Source organism: Molothrus aeneus, chromosome W (assembly GCF_037042795.1).
Source record: "Molothrus aeneus isolate 106 chromosome W, BPBGC_Maene_1.0, whole genome shotgun sequence".
Classification (NCBI taxonomy): domain Eukaryota; kingdom Metazoa; phylum Chordata; class Aves; order Passeriformes; family Icteridae; genus Molothrus; species Molothrus aeneus.
Window position 1 is genome coordinate 11228097 of NC_089679.1, and position 25956 is coordinate 11254052.

The following is a 25956-nucleotide window of genomic DNA, read 5'->3' on the forward strand; positions in this document are numbered from 1 at the left end:
AATATCAAATCATATACAGATGTGTTAGTTTTGCATGGCCTGGTTTTTGGTAGTGGGAGAGCCAGAGAGGGGGCTTCTGTAAGAAGCTGCTGGAAGCTTCCCACCATGTCCAGCAGAGCCAGTCCCTGATGGCTCTGAAGATGGACATGCTGCTGGCCAAAGCTGGGCCAGAGAGGTTGGTAATGTCTCTCTGATAACATATTTAGGAAGAAAATCAAAACAAAGTGGGGCACAGTTTTAATTCCAGCTAGAGAAGAGGAGGTGAGAACACGTGAGGGAAACAACATGGCTACACCAAGGTCAGTGGAGAAGGAGGGGGAGGAGGTGCTCCAGGTGCCAGAGCCAAGATTCTTCTGCAGGCCATCGTGAAGCAGGCTGTCCCCTTGCAGCCCATGGGCATCCACAGGGGATGCAGAGATTACCCGCAGCCCATCGAGGAGGTACACTGGAGCAGGTGGATGCCTGGAGGAAGCTGTGATCTAGTTGGAGACCCAGTGGAGAGAGGGGCCCCTGCTTCCAGTCTGGAGCAGCCTGTCCTTGGAGGACTGCACCTTGTGGAAGAGTGACCCACACCACAGCAATTTCAGGAGGACTGCTGCTCGTGAGATTGGAACCATGTTGGACAAGTTCACAAAGAACTGTGTCCTGTGGGAAGGGACCCCATGGTCTCACAGGGGAATGACTCCTCTCCCTGAGCAGCAAAAGATCTTGGGTGACAAACTGACCAAAACCCCCTATGCCCTGTCTTCCTGCACTGGTGGGAAGGAGGGTGGGGTTTGGGGAAGAAAAGGTGTTTTTAAGGGCTTAGTTTACTTCTCATTGTCCTCCTCTGATTTTGTTAGTAATAAACTCACTTTGTACTTCTAAGTTGAGCCTGTTCTGCCCTTGGAGTGTTTTCTCCCAGTCCTTAACTCATGAAGCCTTCATTAATTTTTTTCTCTCCTCTGTCTAGCTGTAGCAGGGGAGGGTGAGTGAGCAACTTTTGTGGGTGCCTGGCATTTGGTCAATGTCAGTCCATGATGGAATACCTTTCCTAAACTGAAAGCAAACATTGAAACTGATTTCTTGAGAGCAAGGAAAGGGTTGAATTTAAGGGGAAAATTAAATGTGAGAAGAATGAAAACTGACGTAAAACAAATGATGAAGAACTTTGTTAGGTCAACCCAATTTAAACTTTTCTATTAAAAAAGACTCCTTGTTTTAAAACTATGATAGGAAGAGATTTAAAATTCATTTTCTCTTTAAAATAACTTTAAAAATTCTAGTGCTGACCAAAAATTAAGGCATGTTATTAAGGGTGTTGTCCAAATGCCTTTTGAACATTGACAAGCTTGGGGCATCAACCACAACTATAGGAGGCCTGTCCCAGTGTTTGATCACCCTCTCAGTAAAAAAATGCTTCCTCAGGTCCAGTCTGAACTTCTCCTGATACTGCTGTGAACCATTCCCATGCATACTGTCACTGTATCCCAGGGAGAAGAGGTCAATACCTCCCTCTCCATTTCTTCTCAAAGGAAAGTGTAGAGAGGCAAGTCACCCCTCAGCCTCCTTTTCTCCAAACTAGACAAACCCAGAGCCCTCAGCTGCTCCTTATAGGACATTCCTTCCAGCCCTTTCACCAGCTTTGTTGCCCTTCTCTGGGAGCAATTCAAGGACCTTCACATTCTTCTTAAATTATGGGGCCCAGAACAGTACCAGAGGGAAAGCTGCACCAATGTTAAATACAGCAGGAACAATGTCCCATGTCTGTTTGAAACATTTGGGCAATATCCCTAAAAATACAACTGACATGTTTCATATCACCAGCTTCCACTATTTTTGTGCAGCCTTCCAAAATTGGCCCATATAAGGTAAACAAACAAAAAAATTTCAAACCCAACGGAAATACTTTCAGTAGTAGGTATAGCATTTTAGAATGCACTTAAGGAGTACAGAAGCAGCAGTCAATACTTCAGTTCTATTTATGCATATTTTCTTTTTCCACATTGACCCTTCCCAACATTACTTTTTTTTGAAGCCATTAAAAAACCACGTTTTTTTCATTCGCAACTACTCATTGAGGCCTATTCCACTGCTTGAAAGCAAGCAAAGCCAAGCCCACACTGGGTGTCCTAAAAACGATTGCATCCATTTTTATCACCCCTTGGCTTTATTTTCACAATGAATTCCTAGTTTAAATGTAATCAACTAAGAAACACTTCCCTACATGCACTTCTGCCATTCCTCATTGCTTGCAAAGAGTATCAAGTGCAAGCAAAAGGGAAAAAAAGTCTCAGCACTGCCAAACTAAAAAGGTCCTACTTCTGGTTTTGCCAGTCCTGAGGAACCACCAATGTACCTTAGACCTTTGGAAAAAAGGAGAGAAAGCCAAAACATTAAACTTATAAAAAAAGTTACTAAAAAAAAAAAACCTTAAGAATAATTAAAAAAAAAGTTTAACCCCCCCCCAAAACAACCCAAACAAACAAAAAAAAACACAAAAAACCCACTCGTATCTAAAGCTGAAGTCCACCTAGGCAGAAAGGTGCTTAATCCAGGAACAGCAAGAGCTTCCCTTCAGAAAGTAGAAGGCAAGTTTGCAGGCTGCCCGCGAAGTGAAACCCGCTGCAGACAAGGCCGTCGGAGAGCCCAGCACCGTCCGACCCCAGCCGAAGCACCGAGAGGAGGGATGCCGCTATAACTCGGCACAGCTCAGCGAAATAAGGGCGAGCAGCTGCCGCAGTCAACGCAACTCCAGAAGACGGTCCGGCCCAGCACAGGGAGGGACAGAAGGACCGGCCGCGGGGAGCCGCCGTCCCGCCCTGCCCCAATTGTCGAGCCGGCAGGGAGAAGCGATAAAGTCTTTTGTCTGGCTTTCCCTTTCGGTGGGAGGCAGAAAACCGATGAGAACATAAACGCTAAAATGAGAACAAAGTGTCCAGTCGCCGCCTCCAGCGCGAGGCACCGCCGCACAGCAATACGCATAGCGATGTGTACAGTAATCCGCCCGGGCCGCACAAAGTGCAAGAGCAGCACTCTCGACGAAAGTTCCCTGGGGAAGCTATAAACCCCTTCCCGACAGAGCCACCACCACCCCAACGGGGCCTGCTTGCGGGTGGAGGTAGTAGCTCTCACCCACACACACAGACACACACGGCAAGGCAAAACCACCCCTCCCCGTAGGGGCGGGGAATACCAACCTCCAGTGCCCTTTAAAGAGAAGTAGGAAGGAATTATCATGGGGCACCAGCTCGCAGAGGGGAAAGAACAGTGGAAGGCGGCGGTCCCTTCGTGTGGGAATAGCAGCGGAAGGGGGGAGGTAAGTATTGCTCCAGAAAAAGGAAGAGCAGCAATTGTCTCCTCACCTCGCCGTTGTCACGCAGGGGCTCATCCTAAAGTAATCCGTGAGCCCCTCCGCGCCCGAGCTGCAGCAGCTCCCCGCCGTCACATCCCCTTCCCCCGCTCCCCCCAGTGGTGAGGCCTGAGCAAATCGCGCCTCCACCCTCTGGCTCGCCGCCGCCCTAGAAATGCCTTTGTTTGCAGCTTTCCCCGCACACCCACTCCTGGGGGCCCGCACCCTCTTTTAATTCTTTATTTTGGATCGAGGCCCCTCCTGCCCTTTTCCCCCGTCGTCCCCCTTCTGCTGATTCATTTCAACCAGCGGTTGTGAAGGGGGGGAAGCGGAGGCATCGCCTTGCTATTGTGATTCGGGGTATGGTGATGACCCGGATTGCCAAATGTGGGGAGCTGGAAGGAAGCAGAGGCAAATGGGATTACACGCTCTGTATTACATGGAGCGGGCACAACGCGTCGGGAAAGCTAAAGGGACAGGCAAAGGGCAGCGTGCCCAACCCTCCTGTCAGAGACCGGGCCGGCCGTTGGCAGCAGGCGTCGTAGATACGTCACAGAGCAGAGCAAAGGAGTTATTCCGTGTTCTGGAGCTGAGGAGGAGGAGGAGACTGGTAGAGGAAGTTGCCCGGCCCGAATTACAGCCTGAGAGTGAAGGCCGCACAGCGGGGAGAGCGGGAGGTGGGGGAGAGTAGCACACGCCAAGGAGGTGGGGTGGCTCCGGCCGCTGGGCCGCGCAGCAAGAGGCGGCTCCCCCGATAATAGGTGGGTGACGCGTCAGGGGGAGACCCACGTCTGAGGAGACCAGCAGTGCCCTACCCAGGTGTCCGTAGCCCGGGTCCGCAACGCGGTCCCGGCCGGTAACTCACCGACTTGCAGGACATTATCGACATAGCCGCCATCTAGCAGAACGATGCCCCGGCGAAAGGGCAGGCGGTTCTCGTCGACGGCGGCGGTATCCGCGCCCCCACCGGGCGCGGTACCGCCGGCGGCCCCCCCGGGGCCGGTGGTAAGGTCCTCAGCGCCGGTGTTGAAGGAGGAGTACATGCAGATTTCCCTCTCGCTGCGTGGGAAAGACCAGTAGACAATCCTGCGTTGCACCGGCTCCGGGATCCGTTCGAACCGCTCTTCTACCTGCTGGAAAGGCCACTTCTCCGCCACCTTGCGAGCCGCGATGTCCAGCAGGGACTCGGGGCTCTGGGTCTTGCCGAGCGGTAGCAGCCCCAGAGCGGCAGCAGCTACAGTAGCAGTTGCGGAGGAGGGTCCGGCGCAGAGCACCCCACTGCTGAGGCCAGTGCTGCCTGCCTGTTGGCCTGGCCTACTGGCCGAGCCATAGCCAGGTCTGCAACAGAAGCGCTTAGCGGGGAAAGGGAGTTGACCACGCTCCGCCATGATCACACCGCTTCTAAGCGGATAGCGGAAGTGGGTATACCGTATAAACGGAACCAAAAAGGCCGCGAACCACCCCTGGGTCACGCCCCATCTTCCTTTACATGGCCGCAAGGGGCGGTACCGGCTGCTCGCCCACGGTGGGGGGCGGAGTCTTATGCAAATCGACGCCCTAAACGTAAATAGAACGGCTCAAGGAAAGCTTGATCTCTGTGTAGGTGGGGGATAGTGCGTACGCTCTTGTCGCGGAGACGCTATGCTGACGTATCGGTGGCCTTCTTTTCCCTCGACGTCACGTGTGCAAGCGGGAGAGCACCTTTCATGCCTGGTGGGAAGGGGGAGCGTGGCTGGTGGAGGCACTCTCTGACACAATGTAAGGAATGGAATGCAGGGGTGGGCCGTCGCGGTCTCAACCCGGTCACCTCCGCTGGGAAAACCGGCGGGGCTGGGTTAGAACTGTGACCCGCAGCCGGAAAGTATAGTAACGACTAAGGCAGCCACTTTCGTCCACATAAAGGTGGGGGCTGGCCTGCCTCAAGCGCCTTTCCTGGGGGAAGAGAGCGACGCCCGCCTTTCACCGGAGCTCCGCGGAAGTTGAGGGCTGTTGGGAGGCAGCAGAGGCGCCTCGGAGGGCAGGTAGAAAGTGCTTATGGGCGGCTCCATGTAGGGTTGAGTGGCCTAGCCTGGACTCCTGACTCAGAGGTGGGCTGAAATGGGCGAAGCTGGGGTGTTGCTGTTGGGGTGCTGCTCTTCTGGGGTAAGATCTGGGGTGGCTGAACCCATGTGTTCCTGCAACAAGTCCTTGGGGCAGCTCAGTAAGATGCGACCTGCATTTCCCTTTTATTGGAGACTCTACGGTATCTACGGCCGTTGGGCCGCGGGGTGGACTCCCGTCCGTGGGGTGTCCGACGTGTGCTGGCTCGCTGGTCGCGCGCGCGCTGTGGACGTATTTGTGTGTGGGCTGGTTGTAGCCTGGTGTGAGCTCCACACAGCCGACTCGCTTCACAGGTCCAGCTTGGAGCCGCTCTGGTAGCCCAAGATGAGGGGCTCCGTGCCATGACCCACGGTGAGTAAATTGAACGCTACTAACGCGTGTTTGCCCTAGTGTTAAAAAGGTCTGTAAAAAGGCTGGTGTTGGCCATCTGTCCCGGTTAATTTTTTTGCAAGCGGTGCGGTGCATAATGCTCGCAGTTGCTGCAGACCATGAAGTGACAAGTATTCTTTTTGTTTTTCAGGATTCATTAAAAAACATAGCAATGTATGGGATCATACCGACTCCTTAAATCAAATGGCCTTCCTGAAAAAAAAAAAAGCTGATTACTCTCAGTAGCAGGCTGAGAATAAGACTCCTGCATAGCAACTTGCAGTTGAAAACACTTATTCATCTTGAATTTACAATGAACAGCACTTGATAGTATACGATGTAGAAGCCGTCATTTGAGTGCCTAGTTGCTTCATTCACGTAGACTAGTTTACCCAGGAAGACTACATTTTCTATGATGTAACGCAAGTGTTCATCTGGGAAATGCATAATTGGGAGATGGCTCCATCAGGGAAATCAGCAAAAGAATGTCAAGTGTGTCAGGTGTAAGATAAAAGTACAAATAACATTAAGTTGACTTGAAACTTGATATCTACTTTTTGTTTTCACCAAAACCTGAGACTGCACCAATAGTTTATTCTTTTAACAGGTGTTTAAAGAGCTTTGCAGAAACTGTTTTTCATTAAAACTGGATGGGAAATTCAGTGAACTGTATAAGATTTGCAGACTGGTTTTTAAAAAAGATCAACAGAAAACCTGAATATTGTTTAAAATATGCAAGTATTTGCTTTTTTACATACTCCTAAGCTCATAGGCAGTATCGTTGATTTGTCATTTAATAGGTAGTCTTTTTATATCTAGGCAAAGAACTTTTTCTGCTGTCAGTTGCTTATATTAAGAAAATGGCTAATGGTTTTTAATCAAAGAGTTTAAATTGCAGACTACATACAGGGACTCAACTGTGTTCTGCGGAGTTCATTTTCTGTATATGCTATAAGGTGTTTTTTTATTTGGGATCATGAGATCTATCTTCTGAACAGGAAATGAGTATAAAGTGATGTTTGTGCTTCTGGGTATAGATGGTACAAAACAGTTACTCTTGAGGTACCAGTTTTGTAAGTTCACAGATACCTTGCTGAGATATTAACTTGCATTTTCATCATTTTAGGTATATACTTTAGAAGTGATCTACTGGATTTATAACTTAATTCCTACTAAATTTTGGAGGTATTTGGGAGCCTGAATGCTACAGACAAGAGATAAGGATGAAGCACTTTATTTTACTATTAATATGGTATTGATTTCAGTATTTCTGAGAGCAGATGAATGGAATATATAGCAAGTAAAAAGGAAGAAATCAATGATTGCATGTGTACAAGAGCAGAGGAAATTTATATTTAATTTTCACCCCATAACTCTCTGTTAATAATTGTTCACATCCTAAAGTATTTTTTCTTCTATGTCATTCTAGCACTATTTCTGTTTTAAACAAGTGTCTAGTAAGTCAGTAAAAATGCTCTTCTAAATTGGGTAATGGCTTTTCTTTACCAGGTCTTAACCAGCTGCTAAAATAAAAATAATACGCTAATGCCACTGGAAGAATTCTTCCTGTCATAATTAAGAAGCTTTATAGTGAAAATTGAGATCCACCTTTTTCATCCATCTACTACTCAGCAGGAATGTCTACTTCCCGTTAAGTATGAATATTAATAGCTACATAGGATGCTCTTGAAGCATTTTTCATTTCTGGGCTAGGGGGTACATGAAGAAGTAATGGCATCTTTGATCTTGAAATTCTGCCCATAAGTACCAGGTATGCTTCTCCTTGGGCTCCCTCTGCATTGGTGTAGCTCCATAATTATTTGCAAATTATAATCTTTAGTCTCAAGTTCCTTTGTCCCACTAGTATTGCCCCTTGAGTTCTTTTAACTTTCTGAAAACCAGTGGGAAGATGTGTTAATTCCAGGGAAGATAGTAAAATGTATTAAAGCCATACCTAAACTATATTTAAATTTATAGTTAGTTTTATCTTTCAATGGATATTCTTGTGTAAAGACCTTGCTGAGCTGAGCATTCTTCTTTTTCTGCCTCATGGTTTTGGGAGGTCTGTATTCCAGAGCTATGAAGAGAGGAAGGAACAGCTACAAAACAGCAACCTTGACTTGGTTAGCTTCCTGCACATAATCAAGGCCTATTCTGTGAGCTGCTTGAAAAAATACTTGACCACCATTTGGTGAAATTGATTCTTAGTAGTGTTTCAAAACATTAGGCCACTTGCATGCATTTTTGCTCATTCTAGTAATACATGCAGGGCTTAATCATTCTATTGGTTATGGTAATTAAAAAGGAAGGTCATATACACCTGCACAGTTGTGTTTATATTAAACAAACCATGGTCTAGATGTAGAAAAATGGATTGCAGACAACCTAATGCTGGCCAACACTGTAGCAGCCTGAATTGCTGCTAGTAAAGTCCAGGGTAAAGAAGCAAAAAGGGCCTTTGCATAATATCCACAGATGTTTAATTTAGCTGTGCGGTGAGATGTTCAGGTCCAAGGCACACACACATTCAGGGTCCAGCTTTTTCCCTCCCCAGGGGAACCCCAGGGTCCATCTGGTTTTGGGGCAGTACCAAGATGAGGGCCAATTTGGGAATAGGGAGGGAGTAGCTCAGGGACACAGGAGCAAGGGAAGGAGCCAATGGGGTCAAACAGCTTTGAGGGATGCTTCTTGTGTCTCCCTAACTTAGGGGATGCTCCCCAGGGCCTCCACAACACAAGTCACCCTGGTGGTAACAATTATCTGGAAATATGAAAACAAGAACAACAACCAACCATTAAGAGGAGACATGGCATTTAAGCTGAGTGCAGATTAATGTGCTGGAACAGTAGGGAGTTAGAGATCTAGAAGAAGAAACTCAGGGAGGTTAGAGGGCTCTTGGAGCTTTAAGAAAAAACATAAGAACATTATTCATGGTGTTAGCACTAAAATAATCAAATACAAAATGACTGATTTGTCTGCTGAAACAGGTGATTTTAAAATACTAAAATGAATCCTTTTTGTGAGAAACAACTGCTCACTTTGAAAATTTAAAAAGGTTTATAAAACCTTGACAAAAATAAAACAAAATTACTATATAAGGAAAAATTTGCAGCACTGGGAATTGCTCTCATGGGTACCACATGGCCAGTTCATCTTCAAGATGGATGCTCAGTCTTTTATACCCCTGGGGGTTGCATCAGGAAGCCCTGGCCCCTCCCAAAGTCTGTCAGTTAGCTCTTCTTTGCCATTTATCAGTGGAAACTGCTTTCTTGTAACTTGATTGGAGATCAGGTGTTGCCACACTGCACCTCCTAAGCAACAAGCTTTTCCATTCCCAGTTGCCCCAGGTAAGGGGCACATGTGCACACCTTCTTTTTACCTGTCCTAGACAACCCAGCCTGTCTGATGGCAACAATAGGGGGGGGGTGGGGGGGGGGGAGGAAACCATGGGGAAAATAGAGGGCATCTAAACTACAATAACATAACTATACCTCACTAAAGCTTTTCTTAATATTCACACAATAGTTATCCCTTAATTGCAAAAGCCAATCATCTCATTATCCTTCTATAACACTTTTTAACCAGTTTCTTTATGGGGTTTTTAGATAACTAAGAAGAAAGCTATAGCTTTTATGGTTTCCAAATGTATTCTGTGATTTAGCATTTGAAATTTTGAAAAACACTGCTGTAGATAATGGTAGTGAATATCACTGTACTTTGCAGTGTAGTGACTCTGGAAATTTAAACACAGGAAAAATGGATAATAGTGATGAGTGTTGATGAAGTTATTGTCTTATGATTGGGCAATGAAGAAAATGTGCTTGCTCAATATCTTTGGGTTTACAATGTTTTCTTAAATAGTTTCATTTGTTATGTTCAAAAACTTTTTTTAATGTAAGGAGTTTAAAATAGAATGTTTGGCTTTTAGTAGCCTTTAAAACCAAATACTCTAGGATAAATATTGCCAGCTCTTGAGAGTCTCTCTGTTAAAGTGAAAATAAACCAGCAGCAGTGAATGAACCCTTTCAAAGTGCAGGTTTTTATTCTAATTAAATTTCATGATGATTCTGAAACTGGTGTCAGGCTAGAATCTAAAAGCATTTAGGAAAATGTACTAAAAATACCAAGTGTGCTTTAAGAGTATTCTACAATAATGAAAATATACAAACATTCTAATTCTTGACATTCATTTCTGTCCTCTACCTTTTTGTGGCTTGAGACTTGATGTATGAAGTCATTCTAAGATGGACTGAAGGAAAGGGCATTATGTGTGCCAGAGTCCCAGAGATGTGTGAATTAAGGCTGCTCTGTATTTTCTCAAGGAATGAGCACATTCAGTTTACATTTATTGAAAATAGACCCTGGGAATGAATTATTTCTTCCTTATAAGGATCCTCGTGCTGGGATATCTGTTGGGACAATTTAGCTAACTACTGAGTTACTAGGGATAAAAACATCACTATTCCAAGTAAAATGATAACATGAAAGTGATTTCTTAAAATTAAACATGTTGAACTGATTTAGAAGATTCAGAATTTCGAAGTAAAAAAGCTTTCCTAAACTTTAAAGGATTGTATTTCCTCTAATATAAAAATAAAAGCAAATTTGACGAAAACTCAATGTTTTAAAATAACTTCTAGGTATTTTTTCTCAGGTTAAACAGTTGCAAAATACTACTGTTTGATCTACTGTCATAAACACCTCAGCACATATAATTGTCTCGGTTTAGAGACAAGTTTATGAGAAAAACGCTCTGGAATGAGTGTATCCTTTAAAAAAGGGTTCCAACAATCCCTTTCTGCCAATAAGAAATTAATACTAGTGGATGAAAGTGAAAAAAACCCCAAGCGTTTAATGACAGTGCCCACACAGTACAGGAAAAAAGCCTAATAATAAATGCTAGATATTGAATTGGCAGACCTTACCCACACACACACACCACGAAACAAAAAAAAAAAAAAAAAAAAACTAAAAAAACCTAAAATGCTAGGGAAAGAAAAGGAAAAAAACAAAACAAAAACATAACAAAAGGTTCACAGCCCAGCTGGGGCAAAACAGATGGGAACCTGGTGGATCGCTGGTGTTCGTCCCCTCTTCACAGCAAGTTTGGGGTCCTTTCTCTTGCCGGATCGGCTTTTCCGACGTCTGGGGCCGGTATGCAGGTCGCCTTCCCGCCTGTCCCTGGCCGACTCGTCTCCTGGCGATTTTTTCTCTCTGATCTCGGACAAAAACCAAACCGTCAAATTCAAGAAATAAGCCGCTGAAGGATTGCTGTTGCAGTTTCCAAGGCCAGGGAAAGGCAAAAATGCCAAACTTCTTGCTTGAACTAACAAAAACCGAGCTAGTTAAGCAAAAAAAAAAAAAAAAAACAAAACCAAAAAAACCCAAACAAACAAACAAAAAACCCCCCACAAATAAACCTAAACCAGTCCGCCGGACACGAAGGACATCTGGGGAGTGAGGCTTTTAAAAAGCCCGCTCAGGAGCCCCAAGGCTTCCCCCTCCCCCGGACCCACCTTAAAGCTACAGCAACCATTTCTAGGCATAGAGCAGACAATCAGGGAATAGAAAAACCACCCCAAGACAATAATGTACAGAAAGTGGACTGGTGGTCTAAATGGAAACACCATTAGACTGCCTTCTTGTGGATAAGCACTGTGATAAATATATTGCAGTGTTGGCTTTTGCAATTGTTAGAGTGAATACTATGTGTTTTATAATGTTGACCTTTGTAAAAGAAGTTTTACTAAAGCTTAGAGTTCTTTTAATCTGAATGTTGTGTTGTGATGCTAATGTTGGTTAGGAGTTGTTGTAATGTTGACATATAACCAATGAAAGATTTGAGGCCTGTTAAACGTATCGAAAAGTAGCAGATGACCACGACGAGGATGACTGCACATGCTTTGAAGGGGAGGGATGGAAGAGGAACTATGTTAAAATATTTGAATATGTATGACCATTTATGAATATGTATTAGGCTGATGCAATAGCCAGGATATATAAGGGGTGTTGCTTTGTTGACTGGTGTGCCTCTGGCTGTGGCTAAGCACCCAGTGCTGTTGCTTTTGTTTTTCTGACTGTCCCCTACTGTCCCTTATTAAATTTTCTTTAAAATTTAACTGAGGAGTGGGCTTTGTTTCTCACAAGTATCCTACACTAATAAATCTTTTTATCTTCTCTGACTTCCTTCCTTTAAACTGCATTTTACTTTAGCCTTCCTTGCATTAGACCTAATAGCTACTTTGCCATGACAGGCAACATAGTAATTCTTGTGCAGAAACTGTGAGTGAAGGCTGGCATTTATCCACTAATGTAAGGAACAAAAGGCATTGATTACTCACATATTCACCTATGACAAAAAAAAAGAGAAGCAACATACATTAAAAATTCTCAGAAGTGCATTTTCCAGGATAGTAAGTGCTGGTAAAATGGTTTTAAAGTAAAAAGAAAAATCAGACAACCCCCCCCCACACACACACAAACAAAAAGAGAACTCTCTTTGTCCCATTTCAAAAAGTCTGAGACCAGATTCTTTTGTGAGGGTGAGGGAACTGTACTTTCAAGGGAACAGCTTAATATGCTAAAAACTAAAGCTTCTGCCTATGTGCATCTTTTTATTCTGGTACATCCTTGTCTCCACCAGTGCAGCTAAGACAGCAGTGCAAGGAAGAGTAAATATACCTAATTGGCCATCAATTGCTTCAGATACTTGCCAGTCTTCTGTGAGCTTCTATGCCTTTATAAATTATAATTGAGAACCTGCAGAAAGTATGGGGGCAGAGATAGCTAAACAACACTTGAATAATTTCTGTTTTAAAAAAGCTGGCATTCTTTTAAGAAGCTTGGGTATGATGTCTGCTTCCTCTCAGTAACCAGTGATTGCGTTTAGCAAGCTCTGGAAACAGAGATGGACTTATTACTTTTTCTTTTTTTCTTAACAGTCCATTTAAACTTTGATTCCTACTGGTTCATAAATTCTTAGTTTACAAGTCTTCAAAAATATTACAAACCTCCCTCTAGATTTGCTGGGACTGAAACATCCAGTCAATACTTAGAGACCATTCTTTCCTTGGGTTATATTAAAGACAAACTTAGTAGGTAGTGGTCTAAATATGAGTGCTTCTGTATAATGTAGCCATCCTATGAAATGACAGACTTGAGGTTTTTCTCTATGGCAGAAAAATGATGCTGTGCTATCTGGTTAAGCTTAGTTTAGTCAAAAGAGGACTATGCACTGAGAAATAATTAATGAAGACCCAGTGTGAGAGTATAACATTCCGGGGAATTTCAAACTTTTTTTCTTCTTCTTCCCCCAAATTCCATCTTCTATTTGTATCTGTAGCAGTATTTGGTGTCAACTCCATCCTTAAGCAAAGTTCCATTAAAAGGTGATAGTATTTTTGTGGGTTGGATTTAACTAAATAAAACTTAATTACAGTAAAACCATAATGCTCTGTCCTGACTAGTAGCTTCAGAGGTTTTGTTGGAATGCACTTCTTGGAGCAGGGATTTAAATTTTTTTCCTACTGGTCTGTTGCTAAACAACATCCAGTTTTTGAAATTGTTTTGAACTGAAAGGGAGAATAGTCTTCCTTTTCCTCTTCTGTGCTCTAGGGATTAAGATGAGCTGAGAGATATGCTTCTGATGCACTTCTCCATTTGGAATAATAGTAGTACAGTATATTCTTGTATTTCTGGAAAGTTAGTGTGTGGTTGTTTTCACAGGGGTCCCAGGACCAGGGAAGAGACAAGAATATTGACTCCATGTTTCAGAAGGCTGGTTTATTATTTTATTATATATATTATATTAAAAGTAAATTATATATTAAAACTACACTAAAAGAATAGAATAAAGGATTTCATCAGAAGGCTAGCAAGGAAAGGAAGGGAATGGAATGATAAAATCTTGCAACTCAGTCTGAGACAGCTGGACTGTGATTGGCCATTAATTAGAAACAACCACATGAGACCAATCAAAGATGCACCTGTTGCATTCCACAGCAGCAGATAATTATTGTTTACATTTTGTTCCTGAGGCCTCTCAGCTTCTCAGGAGAAAAAATCCTAACGAAAGGATTTTTCAGAAAATGTGTCTGTGACATTAGTGCTTTGAGCCTCTTCTGGGGGGGTATTAAGAGTTGTAAGAAGTTGTCAGTTTTACGGCTGGAAAGGATGGGACCCCTTGATACTTAGTACTTATCCATGCTTCTTTTCTTCAATAAATTAGGCAGGACTCATGAGACAGCTGTCTTATTGCTAGACACTGTCCTCTGATGGGCTGTATTGGGGTCCTTCAGAAGGAATAGATAAATGTGTGTTGTGTGGTTCAAATGCTCTAGGAGATACTATGTCAGGCTGACTGCAGTGGTAGGCAGATATTACCATCTGTCATCCTCTGGATGTTGTCATCCATGAGCAGGAGGGAGAGAAAACTATTTTGGTGTGTTTATGTAATTTTTTTTCTTCTGGTGGTTCAAAAAAATCGAGCCTTGGGGCAGGGACAGGTCACAATGTAGGCTCTGAATTCATCCATTTGCAAGTGAAGATCTAATGCTACGTTACTGCTCCCCCAATCTGAGAAGAAGGAAGAATCTCTCCAATGCCCTAAGACAGAACTGCTTTCCAGTTAGTAACTTTAATGTGCTTCTCAGAGCTTTGTTACAGCCAGCACAAAAATGACCTCGTTCTGTGGTTTCAGTAATTCTGAGCAGCAGCAGCAAAGCCTAACAAATGTTGTCCAGTTCTAACTGTGCTCAGGGCAGTGGCACAGGCACCAAAGCTCTCTGTGTGCACATTTGGACAACCAGTACTGAGTCAGTTTGCATTCTACTCTGACCTTTCAATTTATCTCTGCAATCATAAAAGTTTTGGGTTTTCTTTTTTAAAACAAAAGTTAATTGGCTGCACTTAAATGTCTGCTTTTTTTAGTTCTCTAGGAAAGCTAGAGCTGTTTTCTTTAAAAAGAAAATAAGAAATCACTAGGATATGAGTTACAAGTGGAAGAACTGAGGAAGAGAAGAGCAGAACTAATGTGAATAAGATTTGAAGGATTTTATAAACCCAGTCCCTTGTCAAGTCCACCCTCTAAATGGCCAGGTGTGATGGGAAATTGGATCCACCCTGAACTGATTCTAGCATCAGGAAAATCCTCATAAAATAGCTCGGAGCTTTACAAAAGTTTCAGTTTCATATCCCAATAATTGATGCTGTGGTGACAACCTCCATCTGGTACTCGTGAGTCACAGTCACCACTCACCACATCTGCTAAGGGGAAGAAGCTAACTTTTTCCCTTTGCTCAGAATCTTTTTCCTTGTCTGCAATGATAGTCCTAGGAATGAATAATTGCTAAGTTTGAGCCCTTCTTGAAAGGGATGGTGTCCCATATACCGGCAACTTGGAAATGAAACTGCAATCTGTTTGCTCAGATCAGTCAGAGAAAAAAACTGGTGGAACCATGTTCTGTCCTTCCTGAGACAAACAGGAACAGCCACCAGGAAAACAAAAACCAAGATCAAGGGGATCCTGTATCCTCCCCGCATCATGCTGAAGGCAGCAGCTTAAAGAAAAGGAGTGAATGGAGGGAAGTCCATGCTCAGGGTGGCAGGTGAGCCCCCTCCTTGCCCACCTTCACCCTCCCAGGTATGGAAGCCCAGGAGCCTACTGGGGAGAGGGCAACAGCAATGCCCTGGAGAGATGCACCTTAGGCTCTGGGCATTCCTCACAGCTCAGGGCGAGGAAAGAAGCTTCCCCCATGGTGCTCTGCAGCACTATGTTAATTTGTCCCAGTTCTGTCCTCCCCATTGTCCCATTGGCCTTCCCTACCCCTTTTACCCTTATATGTTCAAATTCTAGTAAGTTCTCCGCTCCCTGTTGTTCTCTGAGTGCCACTGAGTCCCTCTGAGTGCCACTGAGGGAACCCCATCCAGCCCTCAGACGGTGAACGGGGGGGGGGCACTCTCCTGTGCCCCTGGGGGTACGGAAGGCAGCCAGGCTGATCGCCTGCAGCAGAGACGCTGGAACAACAGCGGAAGATGAAGGGGTTGACTCTTAGCAGAGGTTAATCCAAGGTTTATTTCAGGAGCTCCGGAGAGCCCCTACAACCTCAGGGGGCCTCCTGCTGAGAGCCCCGGGAGAGGTGCCAAGGTTACATTTAAAGGGAGGTGGAACCTAAAGTAGATAACATTTTACTAACCAATAAAAAAAATTAAGGTATGGATACTGGGACATGGACATTTAGGACAGCGTATGGAGAAACAGTTGGAGGGTTGACCCCTAGCTTCTGGCTAATCACTCGACGTCCTGGACCGAAAGTTCTAGATGGAGGGGATGGGATGCTGAGTGACTGACAGAGAGCCAGGGTGGGGATTTGAGGATGATCTCAGCAAAGGAAAGGGATTACACAGGTAGAGGGAGGGGATACAATCTGGGGTAAACCATTTGGGGAAAATAAGGGGATACAAAGACAAAACCATTATAAAACATAAAAACACACTACAACACCTGTAATCCCATTGGTGCCTGTAACCCCACGTATCCACCCTGGTATTCCCTATTGGTCCCTTCCCAGTGTACTGCCCCTGAGCCCTCAGACCATTGGATCCCTGATACTCTTCTCCACCCCCTCTTTTCCTTTAATTATACCCTGCACCCTCCTTTGTCTTTGGCCCCTGGACCCCTTCAGCATCGCCTGAAATAAAGCACATTGGAACTCCATGCCTGGACCCTCCCATGTCTTCACTGCCGAGCTGCTACATGTGTGTGTGTGTGTGTGTGTGTGTGTGTGTGCTGGTGTGTTGGGGAAGATGAAACAGGAAAGCCTTATAAATATGATTGTCTGGCAAAAGATTTAGAGAATATAGAAACTATAAGTGAGATTGAAATGAAAGCAAGCTTTGAGATACTTTAGTTACTGAACAACTGGAAAACAATGGTGTGGCTGGACTGAAGGTAATCCCTTTTTGATGAAACAATACCCTCTGCTTACAGACAGGTCCAAGGGTCAGAGCAGACACTGTGACCGTGGTCACAAGGGTTTTCAGGATGAAGAAGAGATGAGAATGTTGACTCCATGATCAGAAGGCTTGATTTATTATGATATATGTTACATTAAGACTATACTAAAAAGAAATAGAAAGGAAAAGGTTTCTTCAGAAGCTAGCTAAGCTAAGAATAGAAAAGAATGAATAACAAATATCTGTGTCTCAGACAGAGAGCAAGAGCCAGCTCTGCCATGAGTGGTCAGTAAATCCAAACATCCACAGGAGACCAATCACGGGTCTACCTGTTGCATTCCACAGCAGCAGATAACCATTGTTTACTTTTGTTGCTGAAACTGCAGCTTCTCACAAGGAAAAATCCTAAGAAAGGATTTTTCATTAAAGATGTCTGCGACACAGACACTACTAGCTTGGCAGAAGGGGTCCAAAGAGTAGTTTTTAGGGTTTAAAATGTAACACAGTATGGTAATGTAATAATTCTTATAGGCTGTATGTAAATGCTATAGGATTTGTATATTGTACTAGATTGGTTAGTGAGAATTAGAATATTCAACACAGAAGAAGATTTATTGTATTGTAACAGGGACCTCGCTCTCTTACCCTTTTACTCTTACCTTTTTACTCCCTTACTCTTACCCTTTCATCCTCTTACCCTTTTGCTCCCTTACGCTCTTACCCTCTTACTCTCTTACCCTCTCATCCTCTCTACCCCTCTCTTCTCTCAGGCCTGCTCCGAGCTGCAGCTGGCAGCTCCAAGCAGGGCCCCTGCACCCACACCCTTTGCAATAAACCGCAAGTTCCACGACCTGGCTTCAGAGATCTCTCGTCTCCGTCCGTCCTGACCGTCCTACCCCCCAACGCTCCTACACTGGTGCCCTTGTGGCTCCTACCCGTTGGCACAAGACGCTCTTGGGGAAGGTTGCATCCACCACCACCACAGACTGCAACACCCAGGTGTCTCTGTACAATAGGTATGAGGCTCTGGATGTGAAAGGCCAGTCTGTGGACAATGTGGACAATTGTCCATCTCCACCAGAGGTGTTGCCAAGGTTAAAAAAGCCTACCGCCTGTATCACAACCACCTCCACAAGGAAAAAAAGATGGTTTATAGTTGTAGGTGCCTCCCTTCTGAGGGGAACAGAGGGTCCAGTATGCTGGACAGACTCTCTTAGGGATCTCTGCTGCTTCCCTGGGGTCTGGATTAAAGACATCTACTAGGAAACTTCCTGGCCTAGTACTGCCCTTGTACTATTATCAATTACTGCTCTTCCATGTGGGTGGCAATAAAGCTGTAACATGTAGTCAAAGGGCTATCAAAAGAAGCTTCAGGGCCTTGGGATGGTTGGTGAGGTAATCTGGAGCACAGGTAATTTTCTGTCCTTCCAGTTGCAAGCAGCAACATTTGAAGAAAAAATGGACCCAGTCTATTATTACATGGCTTTGCAGTTGATGTCACTGCCACAGTTTTGAGGGTTTTGACAATGGGATGGCCCACACAGCACCAGGCATGCTGGCATCAGATTAGATTCACCTTTCTCAAAGGAGAAAGAGGGATGGGGTAAGGAAGGTCAGGGCCTGTCTGGAGCTGAACTTGGCAAGGGATGCAAAGATTAACAAGAAGGGCTGCTAAAGGTCTGTTTACCAGAAAAGGAAGGTCAAAGAAGGTGTAACCCCCACAATTAACACAAATGGCAAACTGGTAGCAAGAGATGAGAAGGCTGAGGTACTTAACGTTTTTGCCTCAGTCTTCAATGGCGACCTCTCTTCCCACACCTCTGAAGTGCATGGACAGCAGAATGGGGACTAGGGGAGCAAAGTGCTTCCCACTGGAAGAGAAGATAGGGTTTATGACCACCTGAAGAACCTCATTATACATAAGTCCATGGGACCTGATGAGATGCATCCCAGAGTCTTGAGGGAATTGGCTGTTGTAGTTGCCAAACCACTCTCTATCATATTTGAAAAGCTACAGGGGAACGCCTGGAAATAGTCCCAGAAGAATTACAGAGGGCTCCCCTGAAAAGCTGATGAGCCCAGCTAAAGTGTCTCTACACCAATGCACACAGCATGGGTAACAAGCAAGAGGAATTGGAAGCCCTGGTGCAATTAGCAAACCATGACCTAATTGCTATCACTGAAATATGGTGGGATGAATCACACAACTGGAGCACTATAATTGAGGGCTACAAGCTTTTCAGAGGAGATAGGCTGGGAGGAAGGAGTGTTGCCCTTTATGTTTAGAAGTTGATAGATTGTGAAGAGTTACACCTGAGAAACATCCATGAACAGGTTGAGAGTTTGTGGGTAAAACTCAAGGACCAGACTAATAAAGGACACCTTGTGGTTGGAGCCTACTACAGGCTGCTTGATCAGGGGGATCCTGCCCATGAGACCTTCTTGCTTCAGCTAGAGGAAACATCATGCTCACAAACTCTCCTGATGGAGCATTTCAACCACCTGAACATCTGCTGGGAAAGCAATTGTGTTGGTTTGGCATGGCTTGATTTTTGGTTAGGAAGGAAGAAGGCAGCCATGGAAGTGGTTTTCTGTGAGGAGCTGCTAGAAGCTTCCTCCGTGCCTGGCAAAACCAATCATTGGCTGGCTCTGAGAATAGGCACACTGCTAAGCCTAATAGAAAAGCTGGTAATGCCTTTATGATAACATATTTAAGAAAGAAAAAAAACTGCAAGAAACCTCTTTCTTCCTGCCCTCTGAGGAGTGGTGAGGGGGCCGTGGGGCCCCTTGCTGGTGGGGCAGCCGGGCCCCTTCTCAGCATGGCCAGGGCCCTTTCCGGCATGGCTGCCAGGGCCATGCTGCCGGGGGACCGTTCCAACACTTGTGAGCAGCCACGTGACCAAGACCCTGTGGCCGCCAGGCCGCTTCCCGGCTGGGCCAGCACCAGGATCACTCATGCAGCTGAGGCAGCGCAGCCTAGGAGGTGCCACATGGCTGCTACCATCTCATCCTGGCTCGCAATGAACTTTATTTGCTTAACCTCTTCTAGCCAGCCATGCTGCAAATGGAAGACCAGAAGTGGCAGCAGCAGCTTTTTCCATTTCAGCACCCTGCATGAGGAGAGGCACTGAGTGCAGCCAGCGTGGCTCACGCGGTGCCAGCGGTGATACCTTGGAATGGCTACCTAGAACAGAGGCTAGACAGACTTAGAGAATAAAGTAGGCATTTTTTAAAGGCCTTCAACAGATACACTTTGGGCAGTGCAAAAGCCTCGCAGGTATCCACCGTACCCCAGTATCTATGGAAACACATGCATACCCGCAGCCCCAAGTGATAAGGTCGCACTGGCCCTCCCACTTATTAGTGGCTAGGTCCCATATCCAGACTTTCGCTCAAGGCAAGTGCGTCTCACCTGAAGAGTACAACGAGAGAAAATTATTTAGAATGACAAGATTCTCTGAATTCTGTGGCACTGTATGATGATTGATTGTATATAGAGCTTTTTCCAATCGACTGTGTGGGGTTTCTCCAGGCATTCCCCTTTTTTGTTTCTCCAGAACATGCTTTAAAGTACCATGAGTGCGTTCAACAATGGCCTGGCCCATTGGAGAGTGCAGGATACCCAGTTTGTGTGACACTCCCCATAAGCGCAAAAACTGCCATGTCTTCTGCGAGACGTAGGTGGGGCCATTATCAGTTTTCACAGAAGAAGGTATTCCCAAAATTGCAAAAGCCATCCTCCAATGGGCAGTCACGTCACGACCCTTTTCTCCAGTGTGAGCAGATGCCCACATAGCAGAGGAGAAGGTGTCAATAGACATGTGCACATACTTAAGTCAGCCAAATTTGGTGATGTGAGTAACATCTGTTTGCCAAAGCTGCAAGGCCCTTAAGCCTCTGGGGTTCACCCCTGCTGGTAAAGGTGCAGCAAGTCCATGACAGTCAGCACAAGAACTGACAATGTCACGAGCCTCAGGTGACGTCAAATGAAATTGTTTCTGCAGGGTATGCGCACTTTGATGGAAAAATCATGTGATGCTTTGGCTTGCGCAGTCTTGTCAGGCTACTCATGCAGTGTTAGCTAACCTGTCAGCCCTGGCATTACTTTCTGTTATGAAAGCTGGTATATTGGTGTGACTCCTAATGTGCAAGATGTAATACAAATGAACTAGGGTCTGTATTGCACTCTACAAGGCTTTCAAGAACTGAAACAAAACTGCATTACTGACTTCCTTCAGAAGTGAACAACCCAAATGCTTGGTTATGTCTGCGACATAGGCAGAATCAGTGACCAAGTTCAGAGGCACCTGAGAAAATGTCTGGAATGCCGTGGCAATGGCCTTTAACTCAACCAGTTGGACCGAGCCTGATTCATGGCCCTCCAACATTTGCTACCCAGATTCATCCTTCCAAGTAACAATGGCTTTCCCTCTTTTTCTGGAACCGTCAGTAAAGACGGTGTGTCCTAGCACCGGCACCCAGCTACTTTCTGGCCGCAAAGACGGGTTGGTTGTTTTTGCCAACTGCAATAACTTATGACTGGGCAGATGATAGGCAATCAGCCCTGAAAAGTTTTGCAGTGCACTTTGCAAAGGAGTGCTGTTAACAAAGCTCCATTCAAAGCCTTCCCGTTGTACTGAAAGAATGATTTTTGCAGGATCAGTTGCCATTAATTGAAAACACCGTTGACGGTATTTGATTATCAAATGAGCAATCAGTTCAAATAATGTGGGTCCTGTCTTATCTGGTTGATGGGGCAAGAAGACCCATTCCAAAATGTGCAAGGGATCAGACTGTTTGTCACTCCATTGGCCAATGATACCTGTAGGATGAAAATATGGATTGGTAATGAAGACAGTGATATCAATGGAAAGATCTACTTGATGAACCTGACAAGCAGAAACAGCCTTTTGGACTTCCTCCAGTGCTCGTCACGCCTCAGGAGTCAATTTCCGAGGTGATCTCAGGTCAGAGTCCCCCTTTAGAGTATCATACAGTGGGGACAGTTGTTTTGCGGTTAGTCCCAAGTAGGGACGCAACCAACTGATGACACCCAGCAATTTCTGTGAAGCTGTGGCTGTTTTTAAGGGGGGCCCGGCTGAAGGGATTTAGACCAGCCACCTTCAGTTACACCGGCACTCCCCTGGCACGAAGCCAGTGGCATGTGCCGACCGTGGGTGGGGTGAGAGGAAACAGTCACCGATATTGAAGCAACCACGCCGCAGGAGTGAAGAAAAGAGACGGCCCTCCTCTGCTGGGTGAATTAACTTGGTTTAATCCAGGGTAGGGGAAGTACAGGGTGGCCACCCAAAGGTGGCGAGCGGAGGAGGAGCCCCGGGCCCCTCCGGGGACCAGGTTTTACAGGGAAGGGGTGGGTACACAAGAAACCAATCACAGAACGAAAATTTGCATACATTGAAGACTGATGGGTGGTGTGGATCAATGGGGATAGGTCAGGGGAGGAGCCCAGGCCTACCAGCCAATCACTCGACACCCTAGCTGGAAGATTCTGGAACTTGGGGCGGGGTGCCGGTGATTGGCAGAAGGCCTGGGGAGGGGATACAAGGACAAATAAGGGATAATGAGGGAAAATGAGGAGGGGAAAACCGTGATTGACATAACTGGGGGTTTGAGCCAGACCAACTTGCCAAGCTAGGAGAGGGGGGAACGGAACAAACCAAACACAAACCACAACATCTCCCCCTTTTTTGTTTTAAAAAGAAAAGGAAGGGAGAAAACAAACAGTCCCTTATAATCAGGCGGCAGTTGTCTCTTGTGCTGTTTTAAAGTCCAGGCTTCCACCGCTCACGCTTTCAGAGTCTGAAGTCGAGGCAGGGTCCTCCTCGACATCTGAAAGCTCCAGATGGTTTATGTTGGCCGCTGAGGCATTCAGCAGAAGTCTCTTAACCAATCCCCACATTAGGGAGCAGGCGATGACAATTGCGAATATAACTAAAACAAAATATAAGACGGACCGAACTATGGACCCGGCCCATCCTGACAGTCCCCAGCCTCGATAAGGAGGACTGTCAGGAGGGTAATGATGGTCATCGGGTCCATGCAGGCGGGAGATCAACTAAAAAGAAACAGAAATATAAATTAAGAAGGTTTGGCTCGAGAGGGGGGGGGTCAGGACCGTGGTCAATGGTGGCTCGCCCACCAGTTCCTCCGTTTCTGCCGCCAACACGCCTCTGCTACCTGTGGGACCGGTTCTGGTTTTGCACCCTGCTTAGGGCGGAAGGGCTTGACCCACTTTGATGGAATCCATCTCGGACCTGAGGGAGTGGACACGCAAGCGTAACCCCTACCCCAGGTCACGAGATCAAATGGCCCTTCCGTTTTCCAGGTCTCCGGATCCTTAATGAGGACCGGGGGCCTGGCCCTAGGTCGCAGCTCCTCGTGCTTCCCGAAGTGTCGCACTATGGGCGGGTTGAGATTTTCAAAGGAGCAATTTAGAAAGTTGATAGTATACAACGCCCGTGCGAGACGGATGTGAGGGGACTCCACCTTCACTGCCGAATGCTGTTGCTCCAAAACCCTTTTAAGGCTCTGGTGGGTCCTCTCCACCACGGCTTGGCCTGTCGGGGAATAGGGGATGCCGGTCTTGTGTTCTATTCCCCATTGCTGCAGGAAGCTCCGCAGTTCCTTGGATTTGTAAGCTGGGCCGTTATCTGTTTTGATTACCTTAGGGATGCCCAGGACCGCGAATGCCTGAAGCATATGCTTCCTGCAATCCGCAGCCCTCTCACCTGTGTGGGCAGAGGCAAAGACAGCACTAGAGAAAGTATCCACCGAGACATGTACAAACTTAAAGCGGCCGAATGATGGATAATGGGTCACGTCCATCTGCCACACCTCGCAGCTGGACAAACCACGGGGGTTAGCTCCGAGAGGGACGGAAGGGAGCTGGTGGGACTGGCAGTGAGGACATGTAGCCACAATGGCCTTGGCCTGTTCGCGCGTCAGATGGAACTGCCGAACCAGGCCAGGCGCGTTCTGATGGAACAACTGGTGGCTGATCTTGGCTTGACTGAAGAGATCAGGGAGCGGGGCCGCTTGAACAGGGGCGGCAAGGGCATCGGCACGCCGGTTGCCCTCCGCTATGAACCCCGGCAAATCGGTGTGTGATCTCATGTGCATGACATAAAAGGGTTGCTCTCGGTGGGAGACCAATTGAACCAATTTGGAGAGCAAGTCGTACAATTTTGGGTTTGACACCTCCTGCAGCACAGCATTTTCAGCTCTGGACACTACACCCGCTACATAGGCTGAATCCGTAACTAAATTGAAAGGTCCAGGGAACCTCTCAAAGGCTCTGACAACTGCGTCCAACTCGGCAATTTGAGGTGAACCTTCAACCTCGGTGACATCGGACTCCCACTCCCGAGTTTGGGGATTCCTCCAAGTCATGACTGACTTGTGGGATCTTCCGGACGCGTCAGTAAAAATGGTCATTGCCTTTAGAGGGGTTCTACTCTGGATCGATTTTGTAGATAACACAAATTCCTGATTGAATAATTTATGGGCCGGCCGATCAACACTAATTTGGCCGGGGTAGCTGTCCAGAGCGAACTGCAAAGATGTATTCGTTTGCAGGAGGCTGTCAATTACCTTTTGTTTTAGGTGGCCCGAATTTAATTTAAGAGGAATGTGTATGCACGCAAGATCAACGCCTGCCAGCTCTCTGATCCTCAGCCTAGCTTTCCGGATCAACTCTGCCACCAGTTCAGCGGGCTGTGTCATTCTCTTGGACCGATGGTGGCTGAGGAACACCCACTCTATGATTAAGAGGGGGTCACTCGAGCCTCGGTCCCTGCCTTTGATGGCGTCGTCCCACTGAAAAATCACCCCGTGGAGGTGTGGCAGTTTGCCGCAAATAATGAATTTAAATGGCAGGCCCGGATGACAACGGTGGGCCTGCCTAGCCGAAATGAGTCTCTGAATTTTCTCTAGTGCAACCCTTGCCTCTGGGGTAAGGGTCCTGGGAGAACTTAGCTCCTCTCCCCCTTTCAATAAATTGAAAAGGGGGGCCAGGTCTTCTGTTGGTATGCCCAGCCAAGGTCTTACCCAATTCAAAGATCCACACAGCTGGTGGACATCCGCCAAGGTTTTAATAGTAGTTACAATAGCCAATTTCTGAGGAACAATGGTCCTCTTAGTAATCTCCAGGCCCAGATACTTCCAAGGCGGCACCCTTTGAATTTTTTCCTGCTGGAGCTCGAACCCTGCAGCAACCAGCGCATCAACTGTCAGGTCAAGGGCGTGGCCAAGTATGTCAGCGGTCGGGGCACACACCAGGATGTCATCCATGTAATGGTAAATGAAGGCATCGTTTACCACTGCACGTATTGGGGACAGCAAGGAAGCGACGTACCATTGGCAGATCACTGGGCTGCACTTCATGCCTTGCGGGAGAACCCGCCAATGGTAGCGCTTGCTTGGGGACTCACGGTTGATGGAAGGAACCGTGAACGCAAAACGCGGGGCATCGTCCGGGTGGAGGGGAATTTGAAAAAAGCAATCCTTTATATCTATCACAGCCAATTCCCAATTTTGTGGGAGCATCGTTGGGGAGGGCATCCCTGGTTGGAGAGGCCCCATGTCTTCTATAATGTTGTTGATCTGGCGGAGGTCGTGGAGAAGCCGCCACTTGTCCTTATTGGGCTTTTTGATGACAAACACGGGAGAATTCCACGGTGACGTGGTCTCCACGATATTGCCCTTAAGTAGTTGCTCCTCAACGAGCTCCTTGAGCGCCGCCAATTTGTTTATTGAGCGGCCACTGCACTACCTGGACAGGCTTATCTGATTTCCAATTGAGCTTCCAGGTAGGGCGCTCATCAGTGACCGCCGCCCGAAAAACCTGGGGAGCCGCTGGAAGGTCAATTCGGGCTCCCCACTGGGCTAAGAGGTCTCTCCCCCACAGGGGCTCCGTATAATCCAAAACGAATGGGCGTATAGAAGCCAATTGCCCATCCGGCCCCGTGATTTGCACGATGCTCTTAGATTGTCTGGCCAATTGTAAACCCCCAACACCACGGACGTGTCCAGGCGCGGTTTGCAACTCCCAATGCGACGGCCACTCCCGAGAAGGAATGACCGTGACATCTGCCCCAGTGTCCAACAGGCCTTTTAGCTGTTTGCCTTCCCCCCCTTTTGTAATATAACAATCGAGGCGAGGTCTTTCGTGCCCCAAAACCTGG

At 46.3% G+C, this 25956-nt stretch overlaps 1 protein-coding gene and 1 long non-coding RNA gene across 2 annotated transcripts in view; one reads left to right on the forward strand and one right to left on the reverse strand.

Annotated features, from left to right (window-relative positions):
- Positions 1-4719, reverse strand: part of LOC136568514 (zinc finger SWIM domain-containing protein 6-like) — a 281712-nt gene extending 276993 nt beyond the window's left edge. The window contains exon 1 of the mRNA XM_066568521.1: positions 4197-4719. Coding sequence (XP_066424618.1) covers positions 4197-4719 — 523 coding nt within the window. The remainder of the gene's footprint in view (positions 1-4196) is intronic.
- Positions 4720-4907: 188 nt separating this feature from the next.
- Positions 4908-7284, forward strand: LOC136568557 (uncharacterized). The gene is made up of 4 exons (XR_010785250.1): positions 4908-5089; positions 5234-5352; positions 5725-5782; positions 5952-7284. It is a non-coding gene; the product is annotated as an uncharacterized lncRNA (long non-coding RNA).
- The last annotated feature ends 18672 nt before the right edge of the window (positions 7285-25956 follow it).